The sequence below is a fragment of the Lissotriton vulgaris genome, chromosome 6, assembly GCF_964263255.1.
Source record: "Lissotriton vulgaris chromosome 6, aLisVul1.2, whole genome shotgun sequence".
In the NCBI taxonomy this organism is placed as follows: domain Eukaryota; kingdom Metazoa; phylum Chordata; class Amphibia; order Caudata; family Salamandridae; genus Lissotriton; species Lissotriton vulgaris.
Window position 1 is genome coordinate 556212026 of NC_141694.1, and position 21017 is coordinate 556233042.

The 21017-nt window shown below is 44.4% G+C and overlaps 1 protein-coding gene across 1 annotated transcript in view; it reads right to left on the bottom strand.

Annotated features, from left to right (window-relative positions):
- IBTK (inhibitor of Bruton tyrosine kinase) overlaps positions 1-21017 on the bottom strand; it is a 732550-nt gene that overhangs the window by 453242 nt on the left and 258291 nt on the right. Inside the window, exon 14 of the mRNA XM_086926550.1 lies at positions 12289-12903. Coding sequence (XP_086782676.1) covers positions 12289-12903 — 615 coding nt within the window. The remainder of the gene's footprint in view (positions 1-12288; positions 12904-21017) is intronic.

Here is a 21017-nt window from a genome sequence, read left to right on the forward strand (position 1 = left end):
TATCTTTATCATGGAAAAAGTATCGTAGCCGAAGCTTACGAAAAAACTGTGCCAATTCCACTTGTGTTTGGAAAGGATCTCCAGTGTTTGTGATCACAAACCCCAAACCTTTATTGAGAACAAGTTCTTCCTGGTCAGTCAGAGTTTCGCTACTTAAATTGACAAACAAACTCGGCGTTAGTCGTTCCCTGTTTGGGCTGGAGTTCTCCTGGTTTGGCTCCGGGTGCCTGCATGAGGCCCCTCCGATGTGTCCCAATGTACTTGGGGTTGAGCATTTATTTTTTTGCCTCTTGGGCGTCTTTGACCAAACGCTAAAAAAGACTGGTTGCCATAGTTGGGCTGGTAACCAGGGAATGATCCCATATGCGGCTGGAAAGGGTATTGTGGCTGGACTGGTGGACCCCAGTTTGAAGGTGGCCACCAAGGTTGAAATTGGTCGGTAGGTTGACCTCTGTAATTCTGAAATCTTTGTGATCGACCCCTCCCTCTCATGATGGGTGGTGGGTTATTAGTGGTGTCCGGATCACTATCTGATCCCGAGCTAGAGCCAGAGTAATTTGAGCCATACCTTCTGCCACTATTCCTGAAGTCGGGTGCCTTGTATGAGTCACTCGTGTACGGGTATACCACGTCATGTTTGAATTTCTCAAGGTCTTTTTTAAATTTGTCGATCTTAGCTTGTAAGATCGGACCTCTAAACTCATTGTTTGCTTTGTTAGATTCATCTAGCTGTTTCTTAAAGACAGTTGGTGTGACCGTGGTCTTGATAGCTGCTTCCAAAACCTGTATCTCAACCAGGATTTGGTCGGCCACCCGTTTGGCTGTACTGATTATCAGAATTAACCAGTCACGGGAGCACCAACACGCAATTAGTGCCCAGTCTTTTAGGAATGCTTTGTCTGTAAGGAACAAACGTGGTGCATTCGTCACTATTAGCCCGGGCGGGGCATAGCTAGCTCGCATATATTCCGCCATGATAAGGCCATGTACCGTCGTTCAGGAGTGCGATTTCTTTAAAATCGTCACCTTGGTCCAGTCGTCAGTTGTGACAAACAGCACGCCGTGGACAACAAAGTTTGAATCAGCTGAGATTTATTTGAAATGGCTTTGTCAAGACCCAACGCATTTCAGGGATGACCCCTTGATCACGATATATATATATATATATATATATATATATAGAGAGAGAGAGAGAGAGAGAGAGAAAGGGGAAAGATTGAAGGAGAGAGAGAGAAGGAGAGAGATTAGAGAGAGGTATAGAGCGAGCGAGAGAGAGAGAAAGGGGAGGGAGAGAGATTTCCATTGTTTCACTACAGAACATACCACTAATTTACTTATAATGTTATCCTCACTACACCAAAGCGCCATAGTTGTTCCACATAATGCAATATTGTTTCACAACAGAATAAGGGAATAGCTGAACTAGATAATATAGATCTTATTGTATAACAAAACGGGTATCAACGTACTGAATAACATGTCATTACGGTACGGCAGTATATGCCCATTAATGTAGTACAGAATGTCCCAAATAGACTGTCCCCTTGGTGGGTGGTGATGTGTGTCTCTATGTGTGCGCTCGTGTGTATGCGTGCGTGTATGCGCCCTAGTGTGTGTGTGCGTACGTGTATGTCTCTGCGTGTGTGCCTGTGTGTGTGCGCGTGTCTCTGTGTGGGTGTGTCTGTGACCAGCCTGCCAGAATCGGAGCGCGTGGTTGTGCGCGCCACCCGCTCCGATCCGATCCTGGCAGATGCGCGCGGCCAGGTCTTGTCTCCTGGAAAGCTGAGCCAGTAACAATAGGTCTCTGGCGAGATTGCGCTTTGCCGCGGTTAACGCCACGAGACCTAAAAAGGAGATAGGAACGACCCGGGCTGTTACAGACCGATTTCCCTACTGGATTCCATCATGAAGGTTGCAGGTCGGGTTGTATTAGAGCGTTTACTTGATTAGGCTGATGATAACTCGATCCTATCTGACCTGCAGTATGGATTCAGAGCTGGACTAGGGACAGTAGAACAGGGCCTCAATCTCTCCCTATTGGTGGGCAAATACACTAGGGCCAAGAAAGGGAACTTGTTTTTAGCTTTCGTGGACCTTTCAGCCGCGTTTGACCTCGTGGTCCATTCGAAATTATGGAAACTGTTGGGAGATTTGGGGGTTGATGTAAATATTATTTATTTTCTAAAAAGTTTTTATTCTGACGCCAAGGCACGCGTACGATATGGTGTAAAGGGCGAGTGTACAGTTGTAAAAGGATTGAGGCTACTAAAAAATTCTCCTTTCTGGGTATCCTTTTTTCCCAGAATGATTCCTGGGTACAAGCAGTGGCTGCTAAAAAATTAGCCCTCTTACGGTCTACATCTGCACTCATTATCTTCGTAGTATCCAGAAAGGACTGGAGAAGAGAGTGTTTAATTCTGCTCGATACCCAGAGAATGATGGTAGAGATTTTAAAGCCCTCTGTCCTCCATCATCAATTAATTTTAATAACTTTTAATATTCAACCCTATCTGTCTTTCGTCCCAGGGGCCTACGATAGATTTGTATTACCTCGTTTTAGACCTTCCATAGTTTAGTTACTTTTCCTGCTATGAATGATTGGTCATTTGATCTTCAGCCTTGTCCTTGTGACTCTATCTCCCCCCAATCTACGATTCATGTTATTTTATTTAGTAAGTTTTACTCCAGTGTTAGGCAGATGTTTTTAGTCCCTTTTTTAAGGAGATCTGGATTACGACAGTGTCACCCGGCACTGTTACTTTTACAATTATTAGCGGATGTAAACTGTGTTCAGAGAATTTTATCCTTTCTGAAAAAAGTGCTTTACCAAAGGAAACTTATGGTCATTTGAATACTCACTTTGCACAGTAACGATGGTTAAAATGTTAGGATTCTGTAAAAACGGAGAACTTACCCTTCGGGAATGGCGGAGCCCAAACCCTACTGACTTGTCATTTCCGGCTTCTCCACAGAATTACGAGTGGGAGCACGGAAACGAGACTGCCAGTGAGTCCGAGGAGAACGGCCCCTTTAAGCGGGCGTCAACATACGCGAAAGAGGCCCCGGCTCTACACGACGTCACTGAGACCACATTGGTCAAAAAGGAGGAAATCCTGTATGCCGGGTGTGGAAACACTGCGGAAAGGAAGGCGGGAGCTGGAGAGACGGAGAACAGAAGTACAGCCGAAGACGGAGACCGAAGAAACGGAGCTGAAGACTTCAGAGGAGCCGAAGGAGAAACCGAGCCACGAGGCGAGCCAGGAGGCCAACGACCCTGCGGACCGCCGTGCCACACTCCCGAGGGAGGAGTGTGGCTGTCACAGGTACGGCGGCGTTTGGCGGCTTGGGTGGGCAAGCGTAATGCTAGTGCATAGAGCGTCAGTACACCTTCTGCTCCCGTTTCATTGACCCCTTCCACTCCCCTATTCTACTCCAACCCTCAAACCCTCCCCCCCTTTTACCTTCTCTAATCCAACCCCTCTTACACTGAGCACGGCAATCGTTATAGTGTGTCACCGGGTGTACACCTCACACTCCCTGGGCCCCTTGGTGCAACCCTATTAGAGGACTGTGTCCTAACGGCCTTCCGTCTTGTTGGTCTTTCTCTTACATGTGGCGAGTCCCTCGTTGCTTGGAGTGAAGATCCATATTCCGTGGGAGGAAACCGGTAGAAGAGCAGCGCCACGGACCCCAGTACCTTTGCACGGGAGAGACTGACATTAAGGACACGAAAGACGTTTGTTACCAAACCCTTAAGATCATTAAAAATAAAACCATCGTTAAATCCTACAGCTGGTGTCACGGTCGTCCCTTCACCCACGTCCACACTGGTGTCAGAAGTGGGATCTTCCCCTCTCCAAACGACCATGGCAATGGAACAAGTGATCCAAACGCTCATTGATGGACAACAAAAACTGGAGTGGGCTATAGGCCAACAAATAAGCACCGCTGACGCTGACCGGGACTTATTCAGAACGTCTATGACCCAACAATTGGACACTATCGAAAAGGTTGTACAAACCCCCAGCTCCTCATCACCCCTGGACAGAAGGCCCGTAGGTCCACACCCGTCAGGGGTTGCCTTACAAAAATACGTGACTGGGGAAGATCCCGACGCGTTCCTACTAAACTTCGAGCGCGCAGCCAGAGCTTGCGGTTGGCCTGAGGAGAAATGGCCCTTCTTTTTGGCTCCTTTACTCTCAGGAGAGGCCCAAACTGCCTATCAGGTGGCAAATCATGCAGGAACGTCCTCATATGCAGACATAAAAGCGGTGATATTAGACCACCTAGGGTTGGATGCAGAGGCATACCGCCTACGGTTCAGAAAAGAGAAGGGGATTCCGGGTGAGAATCCAAAGACCATGTATCTAAGAGTAAAGATGGCTGCCGAAAAATGGCTCAGACCAGATATCCGGAGCAAGGAAGAGGTCATGTCCAGTATCATACTGGAACAGTTTATGGAAGTTCGGCCGTATGGCACCCAGAGATGGTTAAGACAACACCCCGGATTAACGGCTGCTCAAGCCATAGAGGTGGCGGCCAACTACAACAGAGCCGCACCCCGGTCTTTTCCTTGGGACACTGAAAAAAATACCAAGTCCACAACCACTCCATCCAAACCAGAGAAAAAGAAGACTGTACCCGATCCAATCAAACCACGCCCGTTCAAACCGGAAGGACCCCATATGAAGGGGCCACAATGCTTCGAGTGTGGAGAATGGGGGCATATAGCCAGAATGTGCCCCTAACGAAGACCCCCGGAAGAACCCATGGAGGTCGGCTATATTCCACGGGCCGTTATGTACACCGCCAAAATGGGCCCATCCTTTTACGTAAGGGTACGAGTAAACCAGAAACTAGTGAAGGCCTTACTAGACTCGGGATGTCGTCAGTCAGTCGTCCAGGAACGACTATTGCACCCTGTCCAGATAGGCCAGGAAGGTACTGTTCATATCAGGTGTGTCCATGGCGACGTCAAACCCTATCCCATGGCCCGGATAACCATACACCCGATAGGTAGAGAACCTTGCTCAGTCAAAGTGGGGGTAGTAAGGTCCTTACCCGAGGAGTTGATAATAGGGGTTGATAACCCAGACTTTCTGTCCTTGTTTAAAAGAGAGTTAAAAGACCACACCGCAGGAGCTTACTTGTCAGTAGAACCTTGGGTGCTAGACAGAGGGTTTAAATTTGCACAGGCCAATGACCCTTCTCTATTAAATGCTTGGGAAGCAGCCCATCTCTCTCAGACCTCTCCACCACAGGGATACCCTAGATTCAAGATAGATAATGACCTGCTGTATAGAGAAGGGAAAGAGGGAGACCCCACCCAACTAGTAGTACCCAAGGATTTCAGAGGACAGATTCTTTTTTATGCCCATACACACCTAACTGCTGGGCATAGTGGAAATGAGAAAACAACTCAGAACATATTGCGGCTCTTCTATTGGCCCGGTATATACAAGGAGGCAGATACCTACTGTAAACAGTGCGAGGTGTGCCAAAAGAAGAACCTAACTTGACCACCCGCAGTACCCCTTCAACCACTGCCAATCATTGGAAATCCATGGGATAGGGTAGGAATGGACCTGATTGAACCTCTGCCTCGCACATCACGTGGCCATACATACGCCCTTGTAGTAGTCGACTACAATACTAGATTCCCAGAAGCCTTTGCCCTCAGTGCCCCGACTACCAAGAACGTAGCGGACAAATTGGTGGAGTTATTCTCAAGGGTAGGGTTCCCTCGCGAGATTCTTACGGACCAGGGGACACCTTTTGTTTCCCGGATGATGAAAGAGGTGTGCAAGATGCTTGACCTACATCACATCCGAACGTCCGCCTACCATCCCCAGACGGATGGCCTCGTTGAGAGGTATAATAGGACCTTAAAAACTACCCTTAAGAAGTTGTTAACTGCCGAGAACAAGTACTGGGACAGAGTGCTACCCCTAGCGTTGTACGTGGTAAGAGCACAAGTACAGAGTAGTTTGGGTTTTTCACCATTTGAACTACTATACGGCCGCCAACCACGTTCTCTGTTAGAGATTACCAGGGAGGCATGGGAAAAAGAGGGGGCTGCCGAACAGAGAAGCCTGCTGGAGTATACACAGCAGTTAAGATCTAGACTGGGTAAATTGAGGGATTTGGCATATTCAAACCTAGAGAAAGCCCAAGCCATTCAAAAACAGTACTATGATAAGGGAAAAAAGTGGAGGACTCTAGAAAAAGGGGATTGGGCCTTGGTGCTTCTGCCCTTAACCACCCAAAAGTTTCGGAGTGAGTGGAAGGGTCCCTATAAAGTTGTAGAAACTTATGGGCGTACCACATACAGCCTACAAATGTCCCCAAATAGGAGACAGACCTTCCACATTAATCTCCTCAAGAAATGGATTGGTCCATGTCCACGCCCGGCTAACTTAACCTTACCAGCAGATAGGACCGGGTCAACCCTGGAACAACTGCCAGTGAACACAGAATTGACCGACGTAGAACGAGGAGAGTTGATGTCAACTTTACTCCCCTTCTCTCCTATCTTTTCAGACACCCCGGGATGTACCCATTTGGCGGAGCATCAAATACACACAAAAGAAGGACAGATAGTAAAATAGAGACCCTATAGCATTCTAGCCGCTAAAAGGGCTGATGTAAGGAAGGAGGTGCAGGAAATGCTTTGTCTAGGGGTGATAAGACCTTCTAAGAGTAACTGGTCCTCTCCCATAGTCATGGTTCCCAAACCCGATGGGTCTACCCGTTTTTGTATGGATTTTAGAGCCCTGAATGCTGTGTCGTCTTTTGACGCGTTTCCGATACCCCGGGTGGATGAACTAATAGAAAGGATAGGGGATGCCCACTATATTACCACACTTGACCTGACCAAAGGTTATTGGCAGGTGCCACTTAGGGAGGAGGATCGCCACAAAACAGCCTTTGCAACTGAAGATGGGCTCTTTGAATTTACTGTACTACCATTTGGACTCCATGGAGCCCCCGCTACTTTCCAGCGGTTAATGAACAGGGTACTGGCCACACACACCTCATACAGTTCGGTGTATCTGGATGGTATAGTTATCTTTAGTTCGTCCTGGAAGGACCATTTAAAACACGTATCCAATGTCTTAACCGCGTTACAAGCAGCAGGACTCCATGTGAATGCAAAAAAATCGAGGGCAGCATTTCCAAAAGTAAAATATCTGGGGTTCATGCTAGGGGAGGGAGTCATAGCCCCTCAGGAGGAAAAAATCAAAGCCATAACCAATACTCCTTTTCCAACCACTAAAAGGGAATTACGAGCATTCCTAGGTCTCATAGGATATTATAGGCGATTCATCAGGAATTTTGCAGACCTTTCTAGTCCCCTAACAGACCTCTTGCAGAAACACATAAAGAACTCTCTACCGAATCCTCCACCAGAAGGAGCCCACAAAGCCTTCCAGACTCTAAAAACAGCCCTTACCACGAGCCTGGTCCTCATACCACCGAACTTTGAGAAACCCTTTTCCCTAGCCACTGATGCCTCAGACACCGGCATTGGGGCTGTGTTATCACAGGAGGGGGATGACGGAGCCGAACATCCCATACTCTATGTAAGCAGAAAGCTCCACCCCAGGGAACGGAAATATCCCACGGTGGAAAAAGAGTGCCTCGCCATCCGGTGGGCTATTGACAAGCTGAGGTACTACCTAGAAGGTAAAGCTTTCATTCTATACTCAGACCACGCACCCCTTCAGTGGATGCAAAGAAACCAGTCCCAGAACGCTAGAATATTGCGCTGGTTTCTCTTCCTGCAACCATTTGCCTTCACAGTTGTGCATCGGAAGGGGGTGGACAATGGGAATGCCGATTTCATCTACAGGATGCCCATTCTCCCCGATCGGGAGAATCCAGGGGGGGAGGAATGTAAAAACGGAGAACTTACCCTTCGGGAATGGCGGAGCCCAAACCCTACTGACTTGTCATTTCCGGCTTCTCCACAGAATTACGAGTGGGAGCACGGAAACGAGACTGCCAGCGAGTCCGAGGAGAACAGCCCCTTTAAGTGGGCATCAACATACTCGGAAGAGGCCCCGGCTCTACACGACGTCACTGAGACCACATTGGTCAAAAAGGAGGAAATCCTGTATGCCGGGTGTGGAAACACCGCGGAAAGGAAGGCGGGAGCTGGAGAGACGGAGAACAGAAGTACAGCCGAAGACGGAGACCGAAGAAATGGAGCTGAAGACTTCAGAGGAGCCGAAGGAGAAACCGAGCCACGAGGCGAGCCAGGAGGCCAACGACCCTGCGGACCGCCGTGCCACACTCCCGAGGGAGGAGTGTGGCTGTCACAGGTACGGCGGCGTTTGGCGGCTTGGGTGGGCAAGCGTAATGCTAGTGCATAGAGCGTCAGTACACCTTCTGCCCCCGTTTCATTGACCCCTTCCACTCCCCTATTCTACTCCAACCCTCCCCCCCTTTTACCTTCTCTAATCCAACCCCTCTTACACTGAGCACGGCAATCGTTATAGTGTGTCACCGGGTGTACACCTCACACTCCCTGGGCTCCTTGGTGCAACCCTATAAGAGGACTGTGTCCTAACGGCCTTCCGTCTTGTTGGTCTTTCTCTTACATGTGGTGAGTCCCTCGTTGCCTGGAGTGAAGATCCATATTCCGTGGGAGGAAACCGGTAGAAGAGCAGCGCCACAGACCCCAGTATCTTTGCACGGGAGAGACTGACATTAAGGACACGAAAGACGTTTGTTACCAAACCCTTAAGATCATTAAAAATAAAACCATCGGTAAATCCTACAGCTGGTGTCACGGTCGTCCCTTCACCCACGTCCACAGATTCACACTGTAATTTTTAATTTCAATATGTATAATGTTATTATTACGGCTTTTATGGAACTAGTCTTGTATGAATTGTTTGTATGCTTTTATGATTGCTTCAACAATCGAATAAAGCTTTCTTGACTTGACTGAGGCATAGAAAAGCCAATACACAGAGTGGGAGGAGCCAGACCCCCGCAAAGAAGCTACAACAGATCGCCTGACAGCGGAAGCGGTGAAGGCTCGACCTAAAAAGCATTTGGTAGCAGCAATAATACAGACAGTGGTAGATGTATTCAGCATAACAGAATAGGAACAATCTTTTTGGTGATGCTGAACCAGCAAAGATGCAAAGAGAACTGCAACCTAATTTTTAACCTTAGCATTTACATTGAGGCTGCTTCATTTTTTGATGTATGAGCCTTAAGAGAGACTAAGGTTCTGATTCGAAGTTTGTCACAATAAAATGAGCTATCTACGATGTCTATTAAATACTGATGCAAGTCTGTGAGGCTACTTGCTTCAGTAAATACCTCCTCTTCAAAGTCTGAGAAAGAACAGTGAAGCACAACATGCAACTTTATTATGTAACGCACCAAAATCCACAGGTGGTGCCTTCTTACCATACACTCCCCTCACCCCAATAAATTGCAACAGGTTCGACCTGCGTAAATATCTCAGAGGAAATATACTGGGAATGCCATTATGTATTGCACAAATTCGAATTCTGACACCTGGTTAAACAAGAGTTTGTGCAAGGATCATATTTATCTCTAAACTAGTTTTCATGGCTTAAGAATTTATTTTCAAAATATTAGAATTACTTTGGCACTCCTTTTGAAGGCATGCCACCAAAACATCAACAGGCGAAGGAAAACCGTGAGTGGCAAAGCCTGCATCAGCAAGGTGGAAACATTTTTATATCCCTAGAGAAGTGGCGACTCTCAGGCAACAGAGGGGAATGGGAATGTTCATTTAAATCTGGGATTAAATGAAGAAAAGGGATTTGACGTCTCATTTTCTGTCATTAATATCAGATGTCAAAACCATCAATCACTGCAATTTTGGAATCAGAAAAACACCATCAAAGCTTCAGCATTCTGAATCACATTTAGCAGAAGTTTACTTTGGGAAGCAGCTGCAATGCTGGGTAAAGGATTTCTGAGCATCAGCTCTGAGAAGGGGGTTGTAGAGGATTTCCTGCCCTCTCCTCTTCTTATAGTTGGAGAGGCCTTGGGTATGTATTTTGGGGAGACTAGGATCGAACCCCTCACTTCTATAACTATTCTAAAGGCCTTCTCTGATTACCTAGAGCATTACACGGAAGGAGAAATTGGGTTTGGGCCCAGAAAATCCCCTAAGTGAAAATCGAGAACAGTCCTCTCTCTCCTCCGCAGTAGCTCCTAAACACCTCAACTGGAAGGTGCATGAGCCATGGTGCCGGCTACAGCTGTAGTTGGGGATAGGTTAACTCCGTGCGTGTCCCATATCTATGAGGACAAAGTCCAACCTAAACGATTTTAGCTAAAGAAGCACCTAAGAGTAAAACCACTAGCTAAGCCAACAGGTCTGGCTTTAGTGTGCCAAAGCACCAAAATTCAGGCATGCATAAATTATGTTTGGATGTGCTGCATGCAGAAGTGCCCACAGCACTATCCTTTTGGCTCGGCTAGTGCTGGGAACATGTAGCCTTAAGTAAATAATGCCTACAGATGATTAAAGAACTCAAATTGACCAACAGTGTGGAAGATTGAGTGAACCTTTCAGATGTAAATTAATACATCATGTTATTGCAGGTTTTTTCAAGGTTTGGTTTGTCATAAACTTTATGATACTTAAATACCAGCACGAGCATCCCAAGCCTCATCGTATGCCCAAGTAGACTAAAGAGTTGATCTGCCTCAAATGACAAGCTTAACTGCGGCACATTATCATTCAACTAATTATCATCATTTAACCAACTTAATCTGACATGCAATGCTTATGGTAGGACGAGGGGTTAGCACCGTCCATCCTCTTTCTAATACAGAGGTTGCAAAGTAAACCTATTTGTAGCATTTCTTATCTGCAATAGCTAATGCTTTTTTAATTGACCTGCGAGTGTTCCGAAAATGCCCCAGGAATCCCACGTTGTTTAGTAAATAGTAAATGCCACGACAAATGTCTGATTTAACATGTTTCTTTCCCCTCAGTTGTCAAAAATTCACCAATGGGATACCAATACGTATGTTTTGGGGCGGGGCTCCTACTGCAACAACGTTTCCCAGCGTGTTGAGGAGCTAAGATTGGAAGACTGATGAAACTTGTGTTTTCTCGCTAGGAATGATAGCGGAGGTAGCTGAATAACACTTCACCCAGCTGGACTGATGTATGAATTGCATTCTGAATGTGAAGGTAAAACCTCTGTGAGGGCTGCGTGTCAGGTCACTCGTGATACCAAAACCGATATCAGCAAGGCCATTTGGTGAGACTGGATCAGAGGTTACTGACCATTACATGGAAGTGACTTCCTCAAATGAAGGCTCAGTCACCAGCATGCGACCCCAACACAGATAAACCTATCCTCTGTTCTCTTGGGAGTGGAAAGGACATCAGCTGCTACCCCCTCAATACTAACCATAAACTCACACCTGAAGAAGAGGAATTATTTTAGGTTGGCAATATGAGGGACAAAAGGAAGAAAAGCTTCAAATTGAACGCTGCTGTGTAAGGTAAATATCAAACACACAACACACACACACAACAAACGCACATAGTAGAAGCTTGTTCACAAGAGCCTTTTGTTATGCCATGGGAGGTGAACATCCGACAATGTCATCAAATGTAAATGTGGGGGTCATTCTTTATATAACCTGGCACTTAGTCATGCAGTTCTTAATATTCAAATCCAGTTCTTCTTGTTTCTGATTTTCTCCCAATACAAAAGGGGTTTCCGAACCAGGCAGGAAAATAAAATAATGCAAAATTAATGAAGTGTGTGGATGTTTGAAGACTAAGTTGACTTAACTGGGGGTCCTTGTCGGGCCACTTCACAATTGAAGTGAATCAAGATATTGCTCCTAGTCAAATAGTGGAATTAGGCACATGTACATCTACAACAGATTTAGCCAGCAAAGATAAAACCTATAATAATATATTGACATATACATCTGTAAAACAAATCAAAAGGTCCCAGTCTGGAAAATAAAACTGTCACGTATACACCATCTAAACCATTTTGCAACAACAACAATAAAGTGCAATAACAGGGTTATCTTGCAATGGGTGAAATGGCAGTTACTCCTGAACATTTTTCACATAAATCCACATGTTGAAGTGCCTGAGAAAATGGTTAGGAATGAGAGATTGGTCTATTTAAATATACACATGTATATAATCCTTCATGGGTTCCGGGGTATCGTGATACTCGTCGAAAAAAGCAATTGGACGCCTCGTCAGGGGTACTAAATGTCATATAAATACAATTACAATAATAAGTGACATACCTGGTATTTAAGCTACTGAGTCCAAATTTCTTTGCAATACCCTGCAGCAGTTTTACTGGATTGGAATCTTCAATAACTCCTTTTCCCTTTTTGGTGGTTTTGTGCTTGCCTTTCTGTCTTTCGTTATCGGCCTGCACTTGGTTACTCCTAAACACTTCATATGCAGATTTTCCATGGTAGTCCTCAAGGAAACTTACTTTCTGCAGGTCTGAAATAAGGCTATCTTGGTGTTCAGTTGTTTTATCCCTTTGTATAATTTTAGGTTTGTACCCTGTGGTTAGGAGGTCGCAACTATCTGTATAGATGTATTGCAAAAGGTATGTAAACAGCTCAGGATTAAATTTCTCCACCACAAAAAGGTCGCATCCAACAGCATCTTCAGACTTCTGATAAATATCCAAGGTATGATAGTCATAGTCAGTGCTTTCATTAGGAAGGAAAAGTTTTCTGAAGAAATCAGAACGCATTGCCAAAATATATTTGTGAACAGAGAACATTCTGTTACCAAGTTGAAATGTAACATCATGGATGCGGTCCATTTCATCCATTTCATTGAAAAAATTACCGAACTCCTCTGCAAACGTTGATGGAGACACAGTTGGGATTTCAATAAGGCTAAAGGCGAAAAAGTAAAAAAAAACAAAGTCATGTAAAATTGGAAATTGAATGTTTACACAACTATATGCTGGAATGAAATAGAAGCCAGTTTTAATATAATTCATATGTAAGTAAAATTATAAGAATAACAACGTTTTTCATAATCTTGCATTGTAACTTCCACTGTAATCCTGTTTTAGGTAGTCTAGCGATTGGTAGTCTAGCGATAGCTTTAGATGTCTTGCCAAACCTCCTACTTTCCAAACAAAATACTAACAAAAAAGCATGCACACACACACACACTAGAGCCAATTCTCTACCGACGTTCTCCCAACGGGACGAGATGCAGACACAAAGATACTGCTCAAATTTCATTTAATCAGAGGCCATTTCTTGCCAACGAGGTTCTGCTGTCACACGCGGCCAGGGCCGGCTTCAACAATGCATGTTGGTGCCCCCTCCCCCCCTATGACCACCTGCCACAGATTCCCTCACTAGCACCCTTTAACAGTGCCCCCAAATTCTCCATATCCACTGCGTCTCAGAATTATTTCGATTTATAGCACCACTCATACCAGTGTAGGGTGTCAGAGCACTTTACATCACACACACTTTGCACAGAGACAATCATATGTGTATAAATCACTGTATAGGAAATGTTACATCAGACAGGACTACAAGGGGTAATGTAGGACTGAGAGGGCATCGATATTGGTAGGCAATATAGTTTAAGAGTCCTTATTCTTTAAAGCACAAATTCAGAATTTAAACGTAACGTCAATATTAGGGGTTCTCTTTAATAATAAGAATGGTTTTCTACCCAAATGAACCCTTTTGGCAAGATTAGGATAATGAAAGACTGGGCAAAAAAACATATAGCTCTAACATATACCTTGCAGTTTGCATGCAGCTCTTTGATGACAGTTAATAGCGCTATTCTATATTAGGATTTTTACTTCTAAACGACAAGTAACAAAAGGAGCTCTCTTACAGTAGCATTAACCCACTGACCTATTTACATTATATGCAGTTTGTTAGCTGCGTGGTACAAGTTACTAGCAGCAGGTATTTTAACCCTCTGCACTACCTTAGGATAAGTCAAAACTTCCACTAAACAAGCCTCCAATCTCTTTCCACTAATACGATTAATCACCGGAGTTATCTTGCCATCTCTTTCCACGAAGACTATTCATCACTGGAGTTATCTTGACATTTTAATTGGTGCCTGAAAATTGCTGGAGGCCAGGAACGCAGCAGTAGGTGGTCTTAAAATGATATTATACTTGCAAAAATGGCGACCCCACCCCAAGTCAGCGCCCGGTGGGGTGGCACCTATCACACCGCCCTAGAGCCAGCTCTGCATGCGGCCTTGATCACATTACAAGAGCGGCGCCGTTTTCCTTGCTTTAAATACCTATTGAGTCATCATAGATTCAGAAAACATAACGCATAGAGAGCTCGTACATTCAGCATTTCATTGCATTTTTAAAAAAAATCATGCTGTACATAAATTGTAAATAATCATGTGGTCACAAAATTATAAATTAAAATTTGAACAACCAGTGCGAATTCTTGGTTTCACCAAACTTGAAATTAATCACCATTTAATTATGCACTATCAACAATCACATTAAATTCATTAAAGGTTGCATTCTGGTAATTTGCAGAGCGTGATCATAATAATAAGTGTAAAACTGCGCCCAAGTGGGTAAACTCATATATGTTGCATTTTTTAAACATCATATTATTAGTGTCTTCTGCAATGTGTACGGTACATAAATTATATATGTTAAAAAAAACTAGATGACAAACAATAATAATACAACTAAATAAGGAGGAGAAGGATTAGCAGCTGCATACATCTAAATCAAAAATCATTAAAGTCAGGTAGTGAAGATATCGGCTATTTTTCACAGATGGGGCACATGATGCTCAACTGAATTACAAATGTGTATAATTCATCAACATTTGAGCAATATGGTGTTTAGGAATTGAGATTCAGGACATTTCATTTCAAGTTCTCTCAATGCTTACAAAAAATCGCCACTCCTGTTGTTGCTTTGGATTGCATCTATGAGGTAATAGCTCAATTGCATCATGAGTGTGCACTTCAGCAAAATGCCTAGCCACGGATATGTGTGGTCCATATTTTGTATAGCTCTTATGTTTGTGGACATGGAGTGTAGTAATATCAACGTATCTTAGTGTGTACTTGTATCAGTGATTGTATATGCGTTTCTTTCTGTTTGAATACGTGATGTGGTGTTTGTATAACTGTGTAGGTCAGTAAATCGAAGTGTGATTGTTTCTTTGCAAGACTGACTAGGTGTGTGATTAACTCTGGATGAGTGGTGGTGTGTGAGTGTCTTTATAGGTGTATGAGTGCATATGATAGACTTGTATTAATGAGTGACTGCATGTATGAGTGAATATATGGCTGAATGAGTGGATGTGTGTGTAGACCTAGCAATTAGCAAGAGCGTATGTAGTAATTGATATTGTGTGTCAATGGTTTTCAAAATGGTAGTCTGTATTTTTACAGTGGGTGTATCAAAGGTTATATTAGAGTGTGAGGAGATGCATCAGATTTTCACATGGATGATGTCATCAGTGACGTCACTGACCATGTCATGAATAAAGTATTATGTGACGTCATCAGCAGTGAATTGCGGGGGCACGAGTTATAGATAGCTGAACTAACTATAACGGCAGAATTTCTATGGCTTTGCAGGAGTGAAATGTTCAACTAACTATAACGTCCCTGAAACCTATGTTTTTTTCAGTGAATTTCCAAGGTTTTTTAAATGCTAGTTTCTAACTATAATGAGGCTGAAACCTATGGTTTTTATCTGTTAAATCTAAAGCTTTTTTAAATGATAATTTCGAACTATAACATCCCTATTAACTCCCCTTGAATCCTGAAGGTGCCTGGTGGCCAGGTAGCCCACCAGGTTCCTCCAGTAAGTGCCACAGAGCTGTGTTGCAGAGAGGTGTTCCTAGGCCACGCCCCTTTTGACACCACACTGCAAACGTGGCTTCTGGCGCACTGCTGCTCGGACGATGAAGTCCACTTGTGCCCTGAGATCCTCAAGAGACGAGAGGACCTCATCGCCCCATCAGCAGTGCATCAGAAGCCGCGTTTCCAGAGTGGTGTAAAAAGGGGTGCTGCTCGGACCATCTCTCTCAAACGCAGCTCTCTGTGCCTACTGGAGGTACCTGGTGGGCTAGTTGACCCCCTAGGGACCCTCAGGATTCAAGGGGACTTAATCTCCCAATTTACAACGCACCAGGGGGTACGTTTGCACACTTGTCATATCAAGCCCTGCCCCCTCCCTGTACCACTGTGCAAAACGCGCCTCCTGGCGCTTTGTAAATTGGGGGATTAAGTACCCTTGAATCCTGAGGGTCCCTGGGGGCCAACTAGCCCACCAGGTACCTATGGTAACAGCCACAGAGCTGCGTTGCAGAGCGGTGTAAAAAGGGGGATGCCTCGGCCCACCTCTCTGCAACGCAGCCCTTTGGCGCTTACTGGAGGTAACTGGTGGGCTAGTTGGCCCCCAGGGACCCTCAGGATTGAAGGGAAATTAATTCTGTAACTTACAACACGCTAGGGAGAGAGTTTGCACAGTGCAGCAGGGAGGTGGTGGGGCCTCCGGCGACTTGCTGGTTCCTTTTTCTCAATTCACAGTTATGGGAGGGTAGCTGCGTGTTTCTCCATCCCCGGGGCCTGGCAGCCTTAAAAAAAAAATATATATATATATGTATATTCCCTGAAAAAAACATAGGTTTTAGGGGTGTCACAGTTAGCTGAACATGTCACTCGTACAAAAACATTGAAATTCCTCCGTTATAGTTAGTTGTACTAACTATAACTCGAGCGCCCGCAATCCACTGCTGATGATGTCACATATTACATCATTCATGACATGGTCAGTGACATCACTGATGACATCACTGATGACATCATCCAGAGAATGTGGTTTGCTTCTATATTAACAAAAGTATATATATATATATATATATATATATATATATATATATATATATATATATATATATATATTGCCCCATGAGTGCTGCTTCCTTCCTTCCCAGCCGGGATAGGGGGGACCCTGGAGCCACAATATATATATATATATATATATATATCGTGGCTCCAGGGTTCCCCCTATCCCGGCCAGGAAGGAAGGAAGCAGCACTCATGGGGCAGTTTATTTCACAAGACTCGATTTATTTCGCAATTTGACACAGACGTGTTTCGGGAAACCCCTTTCTCAATGTGTTCACAGCTGTGAAACACAGAAACTTATTTTTAAAGGGACCCAGCACGTAAATGAATCAGGGATAGTGAGGTAGGACTGCTCACCTACACACAACGGTGAGCGCCATTTTACACAGAGCAAAATCCAATGTATTTACAATTAAAAAGATGCATATTAAAAAGATGCATATATTTTAAATACATAGTTGCTTAGAGTCAATAAATCACATTCAGTTAATAATAGGAATATTCATAATTCGACATTTGATTAGTCATAGCACAACCTGTGTAACAGTAAATCTTGCCGTGGATCGGCATGTGCGGCTCCAACATGAGCCCCTAGCGGTACCTCCTAATTTCGCCATCTAGTGGCACTTCCCGAGATCTAAAAATAGTAGACAGCTAGAGGGTGTGAAATTATTAAACAATCTATTCCAGGAGAAAAGAAGATAATCAAAATCGCAAGGTTCATTTTCCTAGATGCAAAGCAAGCTCCTCACCACTATAAAGGCCTTTGGGGGTGTTTGTCTGGAGGTCGAATATAAATCTCACTCTGTCGCCCCCTCTCTCGTGATCAGGCACATGATCAATGCCAAAGTATTGCAAGGCGTCTCGGTCACTATTGTGTTTTATCGCATAGTGTCTAGCTACCGGAGATTTCATATCCTTATTAGCTATGGCCCGCATATGTTCCAGAATTCTGAGCTTGACACCATTTACCGTGCTCCTGATATATTTCAGATTGCACGGACAAGTCAAGCAATAGACGACATATGGAGTCTGACAGGTGATAAATTTGGATTTTTTTTTGCGCTCTTGCAGTGCTGGCACCTCATAGCCCAACACCCTCTTACTGAAAGCACAAGCTTTGCACTTCCCACACGGGAAGAATCCTCTCATGTCTTTTAGAGTTTGATCTTTCTTTTTAGGGATGTCAAGATGGCTATGAACCAATAGATCTTTGATAGATCTAGCCTTTTTAAATGTGACTAGCGGGCCTGGGGGAATGTCTCGTCCTATAATAGGATCAGTTTTCAAGACATGCCAGTTTTTCTTGAGAATGTTTTTCAAAAAACTTGCATCCTCGGAAAATGATGTGATTAAACTGAACTTTCCTTCGTCCTTGCTTTGTGTTGCTGCATATGTGGCATAAGTTAGTAGTTGGTGTCGCTTTATTGAGAGTCTCAGTTAGAAGGGCACTATCGTACCCCCTCGATTTGAATCTCTCATTGCTTTCTGCGGCACATCTCATAAAATCTTGATTTTGGGAACAGTTGCGTTTGAGGCACAGCAGCTCCCCATAAGGGATACTTTTCTTTAGGGAAACTGGGTGTCCACTGCCAGCATGTAGTGTGCTGTTACCAGCGGTAGGTTTTCTGTATAGTGAAGTAGTTATGGCATTTCCTTTGATCTCAATTTTCAGGTCGAGGTACCTCACTGCCACTGGGCTTACCTCGGCTGTGAAGTGGAGATTTAAATTGTTGTTGTTCAGGTGTTTAATATAGTCCCTGGCACTTTCCGATGAACCCTCCCAGACCATGAAAAGGTCATCTATATACTTGTGCCAGGACACTAAGTGGTTAGACCATACTTGATTACTGTCGGACCAGGCCACCTGCTGCTCCCACCAGCCCACGAATAAATTTGCGTAGCTGGGGGCAAAGCAGGTGCCAATCGCGGTCCCGGAGACCTGTCTATACATGTTACCCTCAAATAGGAAGATGTTATTCAGTAGACAGAACTCTATCATTTCAAGGAGCATAGTACTATGCCGGGCAAATTTCAATGGTCTTTTTTTCATGTAATATTCAACTGCCCTTAAAACCTGAGTGTGTTCAATACAAGTGTATAAACTTGTGATGTCCATCACAATTAGGATGTATGAGTCATTCCATTTCAATTTCTCCAACTTCATGATAAAATCCTTAGTATCCCTGATGTAGGATTTTAGAGTAGCCACAGCTTCAAATAGAAAATGGTCAATAAAGATTGATAGATTTTCTGTAAGACTGCCCATGGACGATACTATGGGTCGTCCAGGTGGTGCCTTGGCATCCTTATGGATTTTAGATAGTTGATAAAATGTTGGTATAATGGGATAATTAGATCTTAAAAATAAAAACTCGTCAGTGTCCAACATCTTTTTATTATGCCATTTGAGGATCAGTTTGATATATTCCTCAACAGTTTCTTGATACTGTTTCTGAGTTTTACGTTCATAATGGTTTCTGTTGGTAAGTTGTTTCATCGCCTCACCCACATATTGCTCCCTGGTTAACAACACAACATTGCCGCCTTTATCGGAGGGTTTAAAGATTGTATCCGAATCCTCCTGTAGTCTTTTTAGGGCCAGCAATTGTCCTTTAGGGAGTGTGCCTTTCGTCCATTTGCGTGTGTCTTTGCACCGAAAGACATCCAGCTCTTTCAACACAGCATCACTGAAGATATCAATAGCATCTTGTAGGGTCTGGGGAAGGAATTGGGAAATAGGTTTGAAGTTAGTTCTTGGGGCTTCTTGTCCTATTCCCAGATTTCTGCTTCTCTGTGTCCAGGTCTCACAGTCTTGTTCCTCCAAACGGGTCTCGGTCCTGATCTCCTCTAGGGCTTCCAGTGTGGTCAGATCATCCAATTGTATATGGTATAAAGCCTTTTGTTACGCGCTCTATTACTCAAGAGTATCCTGGCGCGGTGAGTCAAAAGAGAAAAGGGGCAGCCAACATAACATACAAAGAAATTACAGAGTGATATTAAACAGATGGGTTTTAAGTCCCTTCTTAAACTGAGAGAGTGAGGGGGCAGTTCGAAGAGCCAGGGCAAGAGCATTCCATGCTCTGGCTGCCTTGACAGAAATGGACTTGCCTCCTGTTCTTGAAAGCTTGAACTTGGGCTGAACCATCTGACACAGGTTGGCGGAGCAGAGAGCCCGATTAGGAGCATAAAGGGCGAATCTATTCCGCAGATACACTGGACCCAACTGATGGATAGCACGATAGGCCAGGACCAGAATTTTACACAGAATTCGGTTGGCAACAGGTAGCCAATGAAGACTACGCAGATGTCCACGAACACTGGATCTCCTAGGTAATTGAAACATCAGTCTGACTGCAGAGTTTTGAATCACCTGGAGTCGATGGACCATATAGTCCGGTAGGCCGCTAACGAGTGCATTTGCATAATCCAAACGTGACAAAATCAGCGCTCTTAGCACAGTCTCTCTAGCCTCACCAGGGATGAAGGGGAAGAACCTTCTGAGGGCCTTTAGAGTGTCATAGCAAATACAGGTTAATTTCTTAATATGCTCCCCGAACTTTAGGTCCTGCCCGAACCAGACACCCAAGTTCTTTACAGGGCCTCCTATTGAGTTCGGACAGGGTAGATCGGAGGGCCAGATTTGCTCCCTGAAATTATCCGGGAAAGACCCATAGAGGAGGATCTCTGTCTTCTCCTCATTACACTTAAGTTGGGCCAATGCCAGCCAACGGAAAACTTCAATTGTAGGATGTCAGTGTCCCTTATAGTGTCTTGTAGGAGTCTGGTCTCCTTGACCGTCGGTTTCAGTTTATAGTACTTGTGCAGTTTTAGTTTTCTGACAAATTTGAAGAGATCTATTCTTGTTTGAGTGGCCTCTGCCTTCTTTTGGGAGAGTTTCTTGGAATATATACATCAAAACGACCCTACACTGGTATAGCAGTTAGGTGCAGCAGTTGAATTGTCTTTTGTGTGTTTTGAAGACATTCCTCTTGTGACGTGGCCTTTATTAGCCTGTCGTCCAAGTAAGGGAAGACATGTATTTGCTGTCGTCTTAAGTGTGCTGCAACCACTGCTAGGCATTTTCTGAACACCCTTGGTGCTGTTGTGACTCCAAACGGAA